At 35.2% G+C, this 17,329-nt stretch overlaps 5 protein-coding genes across 7 annotated transcripts; 4 read left to right on the top strand and 1 right to left on the bottom strand.

Annotated features, from left to right (window-relative positions):
* Positions 1-1,340: 1,340 nt before the first annotated feature.
* On the top strand, positions 1,341-1,760 carry LOC18028692. The gene has a single exon (XM_006412848.1). The coding sequence runs from the start codon at positions 1,341-1,343 to the stop codon at positions 1,758-1,760; it is 420 nt and encodes a 139-aa protein (XP_006412911.1).
* A 593-nt stretch (positions 1,761-2,353) lies between these two features.
* Positions 2,354-4,574, top strand: LOC18028691 (GDSL esterase/lipase At4g28780). Its single transcript, XM_006412847.2, has 5 exons — positions 2,354-2,646; positions 2,737-2,864; positions 3,307-3,546; positions 3,638-3,893; positions 4,137-4,574. Exons 1-5 carry the CDS (start codon positions 2,400-2,402, stop codon positions 4,367-4,369), a joined length of 1,104 nt encoding a protein of 367 aa, XP_006412910.1. The 5' UTR covers positions 2,354-2,399; the 3' UTR covers positions 4,370-4,574.
* Positions 4,575-6,827: 2,253 nt separating this feature from the next.
* Positions 6,828-9,393, top strand: LOC18028690 (transcription factor bHLH119). Its single transcript, XM_006412846.2, has 8 exons — positions 6,828-7,054; positions 7,156-7,945; positions 8,106-8,180; positions 8,298-8,363; positions 8,447-8,512; positions 8,749-9,048; positions 9,141-9,219; positions 9,306-9,393. Coding segments are annotated over exons 1-8 (1,383 nt in total). The 5' UTR covers positions 6,828-7,052; the 3' UTR covers positions 9,311-9,393.
* Positions 9,394-9,452: 59 nt separating this feature from the next.
* LOC18028689 (zinc finger HIT domain-containing protein 3) lies at positions 9,453-11,290 on the bottom strand. Of its 2 annotated transcripts, none has more exons than XM_024149841.1 (8): positions 11,100-11,290; positions 10,966-10,997; positions 10,633-10,674; positions 10,366-10,458; positions 10,143-10,235; positions 9,920-10,008; positions 9,760-9,810; positions 9,453-9,661 (listed from the first exon to the last, which is right to left on the bottom strand). In XM_024149841.1, exons 1-8 carry the CDS (start codon positions 11,180-11,182, stop codon positions 9,623-9,625), a joined length of 522 nt encoding a protein of 173 aa, XP_024005609.1. In that variant the 5' UTR covers positions 11,183-11,290; the 3' UTR covers positions 9,453-9,622. The 2 variants fall into 2 exon arrangements, with proteins under 2 accessions (XP_024005609.1, XP_024005610.1); XM_024149842.1 differs by having other exon boundaries at positions 10,366-10,455.
* On the top strand, positions 11,199-13,132 carry LOC18028688 (methyltransferase-like protein 5). 2 transcript variants are annotated; one of them, XM_024149840.1, is made up of 10 exons: positions 11,199-11,317; positions 11,409-11,493; positions 11,591-11,647; positions 11,973-12,070; positions 12,158-12,227; positions 12,315-12,363; positions 12,451-12,539; positions 12,614-12,661; positions 12,759-12,818; positions 12,923-13,132. In XM_024149840.1, exons 2-10 carry the CDS (start codon positions 11,434-11,436, stop codon positions 13,013-13,015), a joined length of 624 nt encoding a protein of 207 aa, XP_024005608.1. In that variant the 5' UTR covers positions 11,199-11,317; positions 11,409-11,433; the 3' UTR covers positions 13,016-13,132. The 2 variants fall into 2 exon arrangements, with proteins under 2 accessions (XP_024005608.1, XP_006412906.1); XM_006412843.2 differs by lacking the exon at positions 11,199-11,317 and having other exon boundaries at positions 11,352-11,493.
* The last annotated feature ends 4,197 nt before the right edge of the window (positions 13,133-17,329 follow it).

Below are 17,329 nucleotides of genomic sequence, written 5' to 3'. Positions count from 1 at the left end.
AATTACAGTATAATTAAATGAGGCTAAACCCCATAATAGGATACACTCCTACAAAATATCCCACAAACAAATAAATACAAATCCACCAAGAAATACCCTAGAGGTTCCACCTAGATTTAAGTGAGAAGTAAAAGTATGGGGTTGATGTCAAACATAAGGCCGAGTTATGAGGCCGAGCAAATTAAATGGGCTATAGTAACCCAGCCTATTGTTTATTGGGCTATGTAGTTAAGCTCATTATGAGGGGATTTCCTTCTTCAGAAGTTCAACTTCTCCTCACACCAGTACACCACATGGGGACTGTTAGAGAGATCTGCAAGTGATGCAAAAGGTACAATCAATACTTCAATAGCTTGTGATGATTGTATAACGGTGATGATGATGATAGGAGTTAAATATGCATGTGAATGTAGATGACCGAAAAAGATAGGCAACCACTTATAACCAACCTACAACCTTTTAGTCTTTCCTCTTTCTCTCTCTCTCTCTCTTTTTATTTATTAATTTTGGCGTACACAAATGTTGATGCATGCAACACTAAATTCAGAAATATGTCATTTTGTCATGTGCTGTTGTTTTTTTCTTCTTATTTTATTTTATTTGTTACGTTATATATCTAAGTAGAGGTAGTTTAAGATGACACTGATACTTGTACAAAAAAAAGTCTACATTCATAGCCACATGCACGTATTAATCATCAGAGGATCATGACACATTTTGAAAATTTTGGACTCTACTGGAATAATTTTTGTATTTCTTTTGCCGTTATGCTTGTCAACCTGTCCAAACTGAATATAAAATAAAAGACGTAAAAATCTTCTTCTTTTTGACATTTTTCTTAAATATCATGTTCAAAAGAAATGCTATTTTCTTTATTTTTTATAGATATCATGTTCAAAAGAAATGATACAATAGAATTCCAGAAATTGATATACTTTTGTAAAGAAATAAATACTGAACTTTTTTCTTCTTAATTTACGTGAAATGTCCAAACAAAATAATATTTTGAAACAAAAGGAATATCATTTTCTTCTTTTATAAATTAAATTCATGAAGTTATAAACTTTCGGATTTTCATTTTGTCAGGTTTGAAAGTGGAATTTTATAAAATCTCAATTGATGTTTAACTTCAATGTAGAGAATAATGTGTAATTAATTCACAACTCCATGTTGGGATAATATTAAATCTGGAATCATTCCCTTGAGTAAATGAAAATAAATGATTTCGCACACCTGATATGAGAAAATCCCATATATATGTGTGTGTATGTTACATTACATCCATAAGAAAATCAACATAATCGAAAACGCATAAATAGAAAAGAAAAACGAAAAGAAAAATGGCAAGGTCATTGTGTTCGTCTACTTTGAAAAATATATGTGAAGAAAACAGAAGATCTCTGTGGAAGATAAGGATGATCTTAAAAGAGAAAAGTGAAGGCTGGTTGGAATTTGATAATAACAACGATGTTGAGAAATACATAGTGAAAGAGTTGAGCGAGAAGGTTAATGTAGTGAAAAAAGACCCCATAAAAATCAAGATCGACGATTACGATACGGGGAGCCAGCAAGAGGTAATCTTGGGGTACTATGATTCATCTGATAAATATTATATTGGAGAAATACGCAGGATGACAGAGCTTAATGTTGGAGATGAAGTTGGGATATTTTATGATCCTATTGCAAAGAACTTGTGTTTCTCTGTGTTGAAACAAGCAAAACCCATTGTTCAAAAGAAAAAACAAGCAAAACCCCGATGATCACATCTGGTTTAAACAATGAGGCTTCATTATTTAAAATTTTAAGATATTTTTTTTATGAGAAATAATGTATATGTTAAAAAATAAAGTATATGTATAGATAGCATTATTTTTTACATTTATGAGAAATAATGTATATGTTAAAAATAAAGTATATGTACAGATAGCATTATTTATACATTAAATGACTGGATATATTAGGTTTTACACATCATGTTATGTATAATACTTAATTGTGGTCGGATGCTTTTGATGCCAGCTAATTTTTATTTTTGTAATTTTGGACCAACCTATGTTTTTTGGTTTGATTGGACATCATTCTGGTTACGTCTTAGTCTCTCTTCAAACGGAAGTATTGGATTTGAACTCAGATCCAAACATCAGTAAAACAATACTACTATTCTTACCGATTGAGTTAATTACATTTCAAATATTACATGTTCTCTCATAATTAGAACAGTTTTGTTTTCTTCTAAGTAGATCAACCGACAACAACATAACATTTATCACACACACCAAAAAAAAGTGAACCATTAATACACTTTTCCCCTGTAGTATATAACTATAACTATATATTATAAACGAAGAGACTTGCCATAGAGCGGGAGACTAATCTTCTTCTTCTTTTCGCTTTACATAATGTCCACCATTCTCCTAACATCGATTTGTTTGTCCGCCGCGTTTTGGGGAACGCTAATTCTTATGCCGCAAGAAACAAACGCGGCTCGAGCGTTCTACGTGTTTGGAGACTCACTTGTGGACAGTGGTAATAACAATTATTTAGTCACCACCGCTCGTGCCGATTCTCCGCCGTACGGAATCGATTATCCGACCGGCCGTCCAACGGGTCGTTTCTCCAACGGCTTGAACCTCCCTGACATCATCAGTACGACGCCGTTTTTAATTTACTTTTGTTTCATTGATTTAGACTTAAGAGAGGTATACGTATTAAGTGATATTTTGCTTGGGGATTTAGGTGAACAAATTGGATCTGAGCCTACATTACCAATTCTTAGCCCTGAGCTCACTGGAGAGAAGTTATTGATCGGAGCTAATTTTGCCTCTGCCGGCATCGGAATTCTCAACGATACCGGTGTTCAATTTGTAAGTCATTTTGTCACCTTTTTCTGTCGAAAAACATTCTATTTTCATAATGTATTGTTTTTGTGGTACGTACTCGCTGATTATTTTTCCTTTTAATTCTCATTATTTATTAAAGATTAAAGACAATATAAAGATTAATTTAGAGAATGAGAATCGAATAAATTAAGTAGTTCATATTTAACTGAAAAAAATAGTCTACGGTTCTACTTATGTTTAATAGCAAAGAAGGGACAATTTTCTTCAAGCAATTTCATCATGTGATTCATTAATCCGATTTAAGTCTTTTTTTATCTTTATTAAACTCGAAATAAGTTTTCAATTTTCAGACTATATTCTTCGAGTTGAAATACAGACTTTGTGTTTAGTTCCACTTAAAAAAAGAAATAAAAAATGTTGGGACCCAAATCTAATAATTTGCTTTTTGGTGTTGTGAATAATGCAGTTGAACATACTAAGGATCGGTAGGCAATTCGAGCTGTTCCAAGAGTATCAAGAGAGAGTGAGTGAGATTATTGGTTCAGACAAAACACAAGAGCTTGTAAATGGAGCTCTTGTTCTCATGACTCTCGGCGGCAACGATTTCGTCAACAACTACTTCTTGCCCTTCTCCGCTAGAGGCCGCCAATCATCTCTCGGCGAATTTAGCAAGCTTCTCATCTCCGAATACAAGAAAATCCTTGCAGTACATATACTAATTTCTTAGATTACAAGTTAGGTTTAGGGCTTTATTGGTATAAACTCATTATGCTTATCGCTCTTATTTGGTGATACAGAGGCTGTATGAGTTGGGAGCAAGGAGGGTGATGGTTACGGGAACAGGACCGTTGGGTTGCGTACCAGCTCAGCTCGCCTCATCGGGAAGCGCAGACGGAGAATGTGCACCAGAGGCGCAACAAGCTGCAGCGATCTTTAATCCTCTTTTAGATCAAATGCTTCAAGAGCTTAACCGTGAGTTTGGTTCTGATGTTTTCATTGGGGCCAATGCCTTTAATATGAATGCAGATTTCATCAACAATCCCCAAAGATTTGGTGAGTACTCCTTCAATTATATGGTTTTGAATTTAAACTGGTAAAATGTGGAATGATAGAACAACCTAATGACTACACGCAATATTTGCAACTTATCACAGAATATTATGGAATTGCGATTTGTATTCAGTTACGTGATTCTGCAAGTGTATATGTATAGACATCGTCTTTTCATCACTTTTATTTTCCTTGTTGCATATATGTCATTAACCATTTTCAGACCTAATTTGAAAAATTACATAGGTTTCGTGACGTCGAAGGTTGCATGTTGCGGACAAGGAGCATATAACGGGCAAGGCGTTTGCACCCCGTTATCGAGTCTATGTCCTGACCGCAACGCCTATGCGTTTTGGGACCCTTTCCACCCGACCGAGAAAGCCACAAGGCTCATCGTTCAACAGATCATGACTGGTTCGGTTGAGTACATGAACCCCATGAACCTTAGCACTATCATGGCTTTAGACTCCAGAATATAATTAAGGAAGCAATTTTAAAATATATATATATGCGTGACATAAGATGTCTAATATATGCAAAGTGAAATTTCCATTATCTTTATGAAATTTTGACTGTTATTTTTTCTCAAAATCGGCTTAAAATACTACTCAATTATATTGATGTTGATAACTTAGAGTTTTTCATATATAATGAAAGATTGTGAGCCTGTGACACGATGCTTTTGTCAAACGATGGCTAGTGTTGTTTTTGTAGTCGAATCCCTTCTCTTCCTCAAAACTAAGGTTTTCTTGGTTTCTTTCTAAAAGGGCGAAGTCTCTGTTTCAGCTCTGCTATATCTGTTCTGTTTAAACTTTGTGGTTAATTTCCTAGATATTTTTACTAGGGCTTTAATAAGACTTTGCTTAACTTCAGATCTGCAATAATAGCGCCAACACCAAAACGCAACCTTAATGATCAACCTGGCTCTTTATATGAAAAGGCGTTGCCTATGACTGGTTCTATCTTCTATGTATCGACGATGAGGAAATAGGGACTCTGGTGATATATGATTGTGTGGATAAAAGATGCATACTTCGAGACATGTTGGTGTGCTTGTTATCCATGCTAAACCGTAACAAAAACAAGTTGAATGATTTGATAGGATATGCAAGTAGACCTGGAAATGTGTGTTTGTTCAACGATCAATGTGTGTTCTTTATCCCGACATAAACTTCCAAGTGGGAACCTCTTTAGAATAAGGGCAAAATTGGCATCATACATACCTTAATTTGTCACACTCTTAAGTTTAATTTGTCACACTCTTAAGTATATTTATTGACTTTTTCTTAGCTAGGTGGTCAAGTGTCCCAAGAAGAAATCGAAAAGTCGCTGCAGATAGAGCTGACATTTGCATGTTCAATGTATGTTGTTTCCTTAGGTTGATACAAAAAAACTCACTGTATTGTCTTCTGGATGTTTTTGTTTATGTCCATATACATGGAGCAATCAAAGAGACTACAAGAGATGTACAGAGACAAATTAGACAAGTTGAAGAGTGATGACGTCATTGGGAATACAGAAAACTTCACAGGACGCACAGAGATACACTTGTTCACTTCTAAACCATAAAATTCGGAGAGAAAATAGACAAGCGGAGAAGAAAAAAATGAATTCCTTCTAATCCACCAAAGTTCAATAATTTCCAATATGTTTTTTAGACTTCTCATAATTTTTTTTTATTCTTTTTCATAAATTAACCTTTCAATCAAATTTTCTCGCAAAACATCGGAGAAAGAGCCATGCATGCATATGAATACTACCATAGTAGCATGTGATAGTATTTTTCTTTTTTGTTTTATGACTAATATGTTTGGATTAAGGTTTATACATCCCCAAACTTGATCCGGAATTTAAAATATAATATGATTCTGTCCTGATGAGTGTCATTTCGATTTTGTGATTTTTAGATTTCATTCTTAGTATTTTTCTAGTTGGACCAACAACGATTGATATGATGGTATTACAACAACACAATTTACTCTATCCAACCGGTCTAGTTATGGCAATCTATGAACGTTGGCGAGAGTGAAATTCATCTCTTTCTAAAACATTCAACCAAATTTTTTCTTAAAGCATTCAAACTTATGAAATTTAAAATAAATAGTAAAAGAAAATTTCAATGCTTACTTATTTTAGGAGAAACAAAAACTATATAATATCATCAAAATATGTGTTCTGAATTTTTTTTTCAAAAGTGTATATATATATATATATATATATAAATGTGTGTGTGTTTTTGAAAAAAATAGATAACAGATAAAAATGTGAAACAAAAGAAAATAAAAAGATGCGGCGTATAGCATATATCTAAATGTTTTGTTATATCGGAATGTTAATCGATATTGAAGCGTGAATTGCGTAAGAACTAAGAAAAGGGTTTGTAGAAGAATCTCCTGATTCCTCCAGAGATTCTTTTTGGATCAAGTTTTTATGAAAAAGATCATAAAGAGATGAAATATAGTGAGACAAAAGAGTCAACGTGGAGAGTGATGACGCCATCGGAAATACCGAAAAACGTCATAGCAGTATAGCACGTAGACAGAGGATCACTTTAGAGGGTGGGAGAGAAAGACAGAGCATAATAAAGACAAGAGGATTCCGCAAATTAAAAGAATCAGACAAACAAAGATGAAAACGAAAGAATTCAGTACGTAGTAACTAGTAAGGAAAGAAATAAACAGATATTCAAATTCAACGAATGTGACCCATCCAGTATATGCCAAAACACCACTATAAAAAGTTTCAGTGGTATTTTTAAATTTTCTGGGTGATTTCTTGGAGCTTTCTTATTAGACTAAGCGAGAGAAACAGCGGCTACGAAAACTGTTTTTTTGTCCTTTTTCTTGTCAAGTTATCGTAGCAAAATCACAATTTTATATCTTCTGATATAAGAGGGTGTATGCAGGAGGGATTCGCAGATCCTCTAGACGTAGAGAAGCCAGGGCTTTGAACCCAAATATATACAAAATAACTCACAAATTTCCAATATCTGTTTCTAGGGTTTCTCTTAGAAAATTTGTATCTTTTTGTCTCAAAGACATGAATCATTGTTAGTTCCCGAAACCCACCATGATTACATCCCAGATTCTTCTTCTACTACTACTACTACTTCCTCCTTGAACCTCCTTAGAAAGAAAAATATAAAAATAAAAAAAATCCATCATGTAAGTTCCGTTTTAGATTGTTTTTTTTTTGTTTTGTTTTTTCTCTCATCAATATATATCTAAACTTTTAGGGTCTGTGCATGTTTTTGTATGGAAATTAGGGGTGAAGATGATATCGTGGAGCTCTTATGGAAGAGTGGCCAAGTCGTTCAAAGCAGCCAGTCACAGAGACCCATCTCCGTTCCTCCTCCCATTCTCCGCGGCAGCGGAAGCGGTGGCGGTGGCGGTGTAGAAGGAAATGCTCCCCTTCCGCTTCCGCCTCCGCCTCACACTCCCCTGCTTGACCAACCGGAACCGTCTCATCATCAGAGTCTATTAATCCAAGAAGACGAAATGGTTTCTTGGCTTTACCATACTCACCGCGAGGATGGTTTCTACTCCGATCTAATCTATCCCGGCGTCGCCTCCATTCCGGCTACTCAGCCGCTAAGTTCCGCCTCTTTTGCACCACCACCACCAGTCGATCTGCCTAGCAGTCAGATTCTTGACACGAGAAGAGTGGCCAACTTTACCAACTTGTCGAGGTTTAGAGGGAACATATTTTCCGGCGGTAGAGTTGAAGCAGCTGGACCGTTGGTTCCTCTTCCGGTGGTGAGCCTGTCGACGCAGGTGGGATCGAGCTTGACTCCGTCGTCTTCGGCGACTGAATCCTGTCTAACACCAGCGACGCAAGGCAGCGAGAATCGATCGACGGCCATCATTGGCGGAGTCTCGCGCACTTTTGTAGTTCCCGGTCTTGAAAAGGTGGTTGCGACTGAGATCGCTGGAACATCATCTTCCGGGGTCTCCAAGGTCGAAGCAGAGCCGATTCAGGTACAGCCAGCGACGGAGACGAGAACTGCCGATGACAGGAAGGGAAAGGAGAGACAAGAAACCGCTGACGATATCGAGGTGAGTCAATATTTACACTTAATCTTAATGAGTTTTAACCTGCGCTCCCCAATCCACATGTTGGCGCATGTTAGTCACTTGACACGTGCGGCTTTGCAGTCAAATGGTTTTTTTTTTTCCTTTTTCTTTTTTGTTTTGTTCTGTTTCTGTTGGAGGACAGGATACTAAAGAAGCTCCTGGTTCAACGTCTAGGAAGAGGTCACGAGCTGCAGAAATGCATAATCTCTCCGAAAGGGTCTTTAAACTTTCCTTTCTGATCGAGTTTTCAACAATGGAGCCTCTCCATTAAAAGTGTAGCATTCTATTTTTATTTCATCTCCATTAAAAAGTTTAACATTCTTTTTTGTAATAGAAACGGAGAGGGAGGATCAACGAGAGGATGAAGGCTCTGCAAGAACTCGTTCCTCGCAGCAACAAGGTCTTTTTTACAGTCTTGTATAGCTTGTCATTCAAGTTAACGTTGACTCCTTTTAAAAGTTGTTCTGCTTCTAATCTCATCAGTCTGATAAAGCTTCCATGCTGGAAGATGCTATCGAGTACGTGAAATCGCTACAGATGCAACTACATGTATGTCCTCTAAAACATAATACATTCTTTTTTTTCCCCTGGTCTTATTAACCAGTGTTTCAACATGTTCTTGGAAGGGTTATAAAAGTTTGGTGGAAGAAATATTTAATAGCTGATTGCTCTGTTCTCAAGTCCTACTCTTGTTTTCATGCAAGTCATGAATTTTGCTTCCCAAGTTTACAGCATTGTGAAGAAGAGTCTGCAGATCATTCCCCTGAATCAATATTGTTATGCAGATGATGTCACAAAATATGCAACAATTCATGCCCCACATGGCCATGGGGATGATGGGTATGAACCGGCCTCCGTTCATACATTTCCCTGGCATAGCTTCTCATATGGCTGGTCCGGGTCCATCATATCCAGCACCGCCCTATCCTTTTCCAAACAATCCAGCCTTTGACCCATCTAGACTCCATTTACCAAGTCAGCAGCCTGACCCAGCGCCGAACCAGCCTCGGCTTCCAGGTTACTTGAATCCTTATAGCCAGTTTGTTGGTCTCCCTCAGATGCAACAACCTCCTCCTCCGTTGCAGGTAGTATCCATTGTGCTTATTCCTCTGTTCCTACAATAGTGATGCTCACACAGGATCCTCTTTTTTTTTTTTTTTTTTTAATGTTCTTATAGAATCAAACAACATCACAGCTGAGTTTTAGCCTCCCGAGCAGTGTCAAGGAACCTGAGGATCAGGAGAACCAACCGACAGGTTAGTAAGAACATCAGGGAATGGCCACTAGTTTTTCTTGTGAGATGAGTATAAAGTTTCAAGATTCCTACATTGTGTTGTTGCAGATTGATGTGTGGAGTTAATAAGGATCTGTTCTCCAAGCAAAACGCAATTTTGAAGGTAACCAAGGAGCTACGATGTTAGTTACTGGTCTTTTTATGGTTAAAGTAGGTCGTATGTCCCTTTTCCTGTTTCTGTATATGTAAGAACCTGGAATCTCGGGGTTAATATATACATGTTCTAATGTGGGCCAAAGAATATATGTATGTATGTGTTTACAAAACGACTTGTTTTTTCACAGCCAATGAACATTTCTCTCGTGCAAATGGAACTTTAACGAAAATACTAATCAAGAATAACTTCAGGAACTTCTGCTCGGATATCATTGCGCATCTTTACTCTTGGAAATGTTTGATAGAATCTGAAAATAACAAGGTGTGAAACTTAGCACAGGCTCTTTTGTTGGTCATCGATATTGCAAGTTCTTGAAAAGAAAGATAAATGCTTCAAAAACTGTACCTTTTCCGTGAACACGCGGAAAGCTTCTACTCCCATAGCTTGATCGAGTTCCTGATAAAACCACCAAATAGTTTCGTCAAATCTTGTTGAAGGAGATAAATAATAGTAAAAAAAGGTTGAATCTTTGATGAAACCATGACGGATGCAGAACAGAGCGTACCGATAAAGGGTTGGACGAACTATCAATATTGCAGATGAGTTTCTGAAGGGCTTCATCCTTTAGCGCTTCTCGGATTTCACTAGAAGAAGCTGCAAAAAATTTCCAGACTTAGAAATGGCCAATGAAGCTACAGATTCGTTCAACAGTTTGCTATCCGACTAACTAAGACAAGGTATCAAAAATCGCCAATTATCTATATGATAATCTATTTTAAGAACATTACCGATTGCCTCGAGCTGTGTCTTCTCTACAACATACTTTTCTTCCTCTACATTTATCGGTCTTGCCACCATAACTTCCTTTGCTGGAGTTGCAGCTACAAAACGCAGGTAATAACTCAAACCATGTTCAAAAGTTTGTTGTCTGATGCTAGCATCTCTGGCTACTTTAAAGGTTCAGAAAACCAGCCAATGAATCTAAATGCGACTTGGTTGGAAGAAACATACCACTAGCCTCGAGCTGTGTCTTTCCTGCAACATCACTTGATTCCTCAACATGTACCGGTCTATCCACCAGAACTTCCTTTCCTGGAGAAGCTGCTACAAAACGAAATCATGACTCAAAACCAAGATTCACACTAAACAACTAACCAAAGCGAGAAAGTAGAAGGAAATCGATACCGTATGCTATTATTAATCGAATAAACATATCACAGATATACAAAACCAAACTAAGAAGAAAGACTAAATGAAGATGACTAAATGCACACTAACCTGGCTTTTCCTCGGTTGAAGAAGGCTTAGCACATGGAGTCTCTGCATCATTGGTCAAATTACATAGTTTAAAAACCACGTCAACATAAACCCAAAGTCAATCAAGAAACTTCAGCTAAAAACTCATTGAAGCAGAACAGATACACAAACAGAATTAATCTCTTGAGGTACAATCATCAAGCTAAAATAGGAAAATTAGAGAGACTCATCGAATTCTCGATTACAAAGTCCAACACTTTAGGTCTCAGTTCGAAGTTAGAACTATAATCAATGAGGGAGCTAAATCTGATTTCAAAGTTTACCAACTCAGGAAAAAAAATAAAAATAACTTGCCTTTGTGCTTCTTGAAACAACCCAAGGAGCAGCTGCAGGACACATAACGAACCAATGACTTAATGAAAAAAAGAGGCAGCAAGATCATGATGAAGAAGATGAAGAAGAAGAAAAAGAAGAAGAAGAAGACTTACTAAGGAACAAGACAAGACGGGCACTTGTATTTGGATACAACTTTCACGCAGATTTCGCATGTTGGAGCAGCTCGAGGACACATCTCTCTGTATCTCTTTCTCAGCGAGCGACGCGATTCCGGGAAGAGAAACCTCAGGAGGGAGGCAATCGTTGTTACCTCTTGAAAGAGAGAGACAGCGAGAGAGACGGAAAGCCCACTAGGCCATATATTTCGAATGTCGGCCCATAATGCTTCTTTTATTCTTTTTTCTCTTTGCCATTTTTTATTTGTCTCTCTCAGAGGCATTTTAATAGCTTTGTGAATTCAGTCAGAATTCAGAAGCGCCGGAGAAGATGAAGCTGAAGCAATTAGAAGGCTTGTTGGGTGATCTTGAGCAGTTCAGCAACCCTAAAGTATGCGAAAAATTAGTTCTTTGAATGATAAGATTGTGTTTATGGTCAATTAGTTGCTGATTTCGTCAAACAAACTGTTTTGATTTTTGTGGCGCAGGTGGAATTGGAGCAATACCCAACTGGTCCTCACATTGCTTCTCGCATGCTTTTCACTGTATCATCCTTCTCTCTTTGCTCCAAAGTGTATTTATTTTGCTGTTCACACCTATATTTTCTGGGTTATGCGATTAGTTTCATGCTTCCTGTGAATTGGGTCTTTCGTAATCACCTCACTATGCGTTTTGGTCGACTCTATACTTACTTGAGTGTAGAGAGATAGATTCATAGCAGGCTAGTAATGATTTCAATGTGTGGATGTCATATTTCTGTAGCCTGAGTTGTGATTTGGCTTGGATTTGTGTTCTGTTCTTGAAGCCTGAAGTATGTGTGTGTGTGTGTGTGTGTGTGTGTGTGTTGAATTGAATCTTTCCCTTGTTTAGGCAGAGAATTCATATGGAGACATATCTGGTAAGGTTGTTGCGGATTTTGGTTGTGGATGTGGTACTTTAAGTGCTGCTGCTGCTCTTCTAGATGCAGCGTGGGTATATCGTCATCTTTTATACTTCACTCTTCTCTCATCTTTGTTCTTTCTCTAAGGTTTAATCTCTGTGTTGCTTCAAAACAGTTGTGTGATTGGATTCGATATCGACCCTCAATCTCTTGAAACAGCAGCACTAAATGCAGAGGAACTTGAGGTTTTTTCTTTTTTTCTTTTGAATATCTACTTCTTGTGAATGAGTCTTCTTTTTGGTTGTATCACTAATTGGTTAAGTTTCACGCAGGTGGAGATTGATTTCGTTCAGTGTGACATTACAAAATTAGAGCTAAAAGGTAAAACCTTTTTTCATTTTTATTTCATTCAACAAAGAAAAGAATCTACCGGTAACATTTTTGCTTAATCCACGAATTGTTTTTTAGGCCAGATTGTGGATACCGTTGTAATGAATCCTCCCTTTGGTACACGAAAGAAAGGAGCTGACATGGAGTTTCTCTCTGCGGCGATGAAGGTAAAAAGCAGAAATTCATAATCTCTTTCGACTGTTTTCTGATTTTCAACTTAATATGACATTTTGTTACACAGGTAGCATCTCAAGCTGTTTATTCCTTGCATAAGACATCGACGAGAGAAGTAAGCAAAGCCTTTCTTCTTCTTTACAGTACTACTTACTATTCATGCTTTGACTATATGTTTTGCTTAGTAACAACCTTTAACTACATTCTTGCAGCATATTAAAAGAGCGGCGTTGCGTGATTTCAATGCGAAAAGTGCTGAAGTTCTGTGTGAGGTAAAAAGAGGTTTCAGAGATTTGGAAATTATCATTTTAGAAACTTCTGATCTGAATGTGTCTGAAAACATTCTAACTCTCATTCATATTTGTTCCTCTTGCAGCTCAGGTATGACTTGCCGAAACTCTACAAGTTCCACAAGCGAAAAGAAGTCGATATTGCTGTTGATCTCTGGCGTTTTGATAAACAGGAATAGACCGCCACATCTTGTAATCAAATATTTTTAGCATTGAGTTGAGAACTTAAAGATTGAATATCATATATGGATATGAAGTCAAGTTTTTATAATTTAACCTCATCTTCATGAACAAAATATACAGCTTTTCATTGAAAATAGGTTTCAGCTTGTCTAAGCAGTGAATTTAGTGATCTCAGATGATCCGTCCATATGTAAAATGAACCACATTTTCAATAATTGACTCGAGAACCTTTAAGTTTCGAATTAATAGTCTAATAGATTACTATGTACTACTCCAACTTTCATTTTCAATTATTAATTGCCTTTGCTATTTCTTCTCTCCAGACCCATCAAGATAAAACTGGCTCTGATTGGTGACTTTATACCGTTGTGAGACAACATGTATGTAAAAGTAACCAATCATTGTCTCGGTAAATAACTAGTACCTACCACTATCTTTTTTACTGTTTTCTTTTTCTATATATTATCATCTTATACTGCTATATCATACTGTTTTATGTTATCAATCCGATCCAGTCACAACTTTTCTGAATAAGAATGAAAATCTGTTCCTAAACTTTATATTATTGAGTGACTAAAATTATTGAAATTCCAAAACATTAATTAATAGCAAGAACAGCATGGATGCCAACTTAATTAATTAATACATAATCAACCAATGGATTATAGATGTACTATGTTAAAGATTGTTAATACATAAAGTAATCATTAAGAAAGGAAAGAAGAAAAAGTTGGAAAGGTAGTAGAATATTAGTTTATTTGTGATGAATTAATAATATATGTATGGTTAATGGTGAAGGAAGCTTCATCGAACAGATATGAGATACTCCTTAAATTATTCGCTTAGAGCTACTAAAGATTCAGCAACAACGATTATCTTGATTTAATTATATCTTCTCCCACGTGGGACGAACATTTCATACCCTTATCGACTGCATAATCATTTATATATACATACGCAAAATTAACTAAACCTCTTTTTTTGTAGTTACACTAATCTATCGGTAAATGCTTATATTAATCTGCGGAATCAAATATAACTCTTAGATGGATGTTACATTAGCCAAAAACAAACAACAAGCTTTTTTATCTCGGAAAAGAAAAATGTGCATTCTTTTTGGGGAGAGAGAACCTAAAACAAATTTGAAAGATCCTAAAAAGAGGCAAAACCAAAAGAAAGTCGTAAGCATAACTCGAGCTAGCTTCAAACTCTGAGATAGCTCTTCAACTTTGATAAGCAAAAAACAATTGTTGTACTACAAGCAACACTAGAAAAAAAAAAAACCTAGTCCTATATGCTACCTATAGAACCAAATGTCAATTATTGTAAAATTGATTTTGAAATAGTTTTTTTGTTGAATCTTGTCGTTGTAAGAATGAGTGATTCTTTATAATTATATGCAAATGGATAGTCCTTTTAGAGGTTCTATAATTATATACACATATACACTCACGTATGTCGTATATATATACGTGCAATCTAACAACTTTCTGTATAAAATGAAGCTCCCTCATGTATTGAACGTATATTATACAACGGAAGAAGCTCACTTTTTCAATTCGACCGCACAATCCAACCATCAAGCATCAACTATTAAATGCGGATAAAGAATTCGAACAGTATCATACATTAGAGTTCGAAGACTTATAGATGTCCAATGATTTAGGCATAACATTAATAAATAAAAAATAAAAAAATTAGGCATAACCTTAAAAATAAACCAACATGTCCATAGCCCATATCCAAGGATAGATCATGCAAGACAACTAGGGATGTCGTTTTAGCAACAAATGTTTATTTAATTTTGTGTTCTGATATATTTTGGAAGAGAGGGAAGAAAGACCCAACCCAATTTGCAAATTGCAATATTAATGTTTTTTGTTTTTTGTAAAAATATAATAATGTCTCTTTCGATAGGCGTAGTTATTAGGAGATCTTAGAGAAGACGACTTCAATATATTTTTCTTATTGTCATAGAACTTCGATATATTTGCATATTTAATGTTTCCAAGTAAAACTACATTTTTTTTTTACTTTAATTAGTAACGCGAATAATAAAATTGTAAGAAACATGAATGTTGTAAATATTCAAGATATAACTGGACTAAACCAATAATTTTGAGAATGTTGTATACGTTGCGTTCTGTATGAAAGATAAAATGTACTATTCCTAAAAAAACATGATTTATTTACCGGTTAGCACCAATTATCAATTTTGACATAGATACAACTTGCTAACAAGTGTATGGTCAACTGGTGATCGTTAAGAATTTTAAAACTGGTTCGAGTTTATAAGAAATCAATGTAGTTATTAAACTATACATTAAGGAGATGATCATGTAACCAAATGATATCATTATATATAGTAGTATATAATATATAATATAATCTGAAGTGAGTTTGGTAGACAACTAGATATAGATTATGACCTTGGAAACTGCGATATCAGCGTCCTGAATCCTGAAGCCCTTGCATGTGGAGAGATGCTCTTTTAGTCAAACACTTCTCTCTCATTTTTTTTCCTTTTTTCTTCTTAAGTTTATAAAAAAAAAAAAAAAAAAAAAAAAAAAAAAAAATCAAAAACTGTTTACCTCCATAAGTTAAATAAGTACGATTGAAAAAAATGTGTTAAATAAGTACGATATGTGTTATAGAAACATAGCTATAAGACCTTTAAATGTGAACATTTGACTCTTATTATGGTGCCTAATCTACAGCATTAACTCAACAAAAATTGAACTTGTCAAATATATACATGATATGTATGCTTCATTTCAATTCGCTGCAGTTAGAACCAAATATGAATCAACGTATGCTTAATTTCCAATGAATTTTAATTTCATATATTTGAGACAGTGCAATTGGGCATTAAAAAGGACAAAACATTGGTGGAGGTAAAACAGAACTCCGGCGTAGTTAAGTTGTCAAATTATGCACGTCCACATTACATTCTGCAAAATCATAACTAAAACCAGGATAAACAATAGTTCAAAAAAAAGAAGAAGAAAAGAATACATCACATGTATAGAAAAATCTTCAGACTATTTTATTATATATAGTTGTTGAAATTGAAAGGCCAGTTGGGTTTGGTACGTTGTGCATGTGTGTTTGTGTGACCAGGATCCCCTTTTTTATTGGATTAAATTAATCTCCAAAACTTAAGCCAAATTACTAGAGTATATTTAACTATTTTTAATTAATTAAGAGTATATAATTAGTACTATTTATTTTGCGGTATCGTTTTTGTTTCATAAATAGTGTTGATTATGTTTCTAATGTCACTTTGTAAACTCAGTTCCTTATTTATCATTTATTAAAAGTTAATAATCTTTGAGTTTAAATCAGTAATATATTGCATATATAAATTTAGAAATAAATATCTATATGTATGTATGTTTTGAAAACATTTAATCAATAATATATGTCAAATGTTTAATTATATGTATGTATAGAAAAAAAATCACTCTGGCATATGTCAAAATGATACTAGCTACTCAAATATTGAAGGAGTATTTCATGAAAATATCTGAACATTGGATAATTATTTGTGACACAAGATAATTATTTTTAATCTCAAGCGTCCATGATCCATATGTGATATGTCCCTAGCTCCAGTACACATACAATACAACAAATATTTGTTTTATTAATGACAGTTGCGGGAAGCCTGAATACATAAAAGTCTGGGTTTTTAAATAACAATTTGAGAAATAGTTTCTCATAGGATTTTATTTTGACTTCAAAATTGGCAAATGACATACTGGTGTAAAAAAGGGATAATGGCAAATGACATATTATTGCACCCTGATTTATTTTAAAAATTTGTGTCGGTGTGCAAGTTTTAATATTACAGACAACCGAAATTGTGAAATTGATTCGATCGTTTAGCAAAATGCATTTTTTTGGAAGCTATCTTCGAAAAATTCTAAGACGAAACGTATTTAGTAGTTACTGCAAAACCATTTTGCAAATTTATGATATTAATAAGGTCATTTAGTGTTATTACCCCCCCCCCCCCCCCCAAAATAAAATAAAAAAAACTGTTTTGATGCAACATAAAGAAAATGAAGACAGTAATCTAGTGCATTCAAAAGATCAGTTAAAACGAAGGCTTCTCAGTTCTCACCGCTAGAGCAAGCTCACATTTGTTCATCAAATAAGAGTAACTAAAGATTTTAGTTAGTGATGGTTTGACGTCGATCAGACTGACAAATTAAAATAAAAATACTGTGTAGTCACTGTAGTGTGAGTCTCACATTACTGATGCATGCTCTACAATTATGCTTCAAATATACTCCTCATCTTAATTA

The sequence above is a fragment of the Eutrema salsugineum genome, unplaced genomic scaffold (assembly GCF_000478725.1).
Source record: "Eutrema salsugineum unplaced genomic scaffold, Eutsalg1_0 scaffold_1, whole genome shotgun sequence".
NCBI classification, from domain to species: domain Eukaryota; kingdom Viridiplantae; phylum Streptophyta; class Magnoliopsida; order Brassicales; family Brassicaceae; genus Eutrema; species Eutrema salsugineum.
The sequence above is the reverse complement of the archived record's forward strand: the minus strand, read 5'-3'. Positions and strand labels throughout refer to the sequence as shown.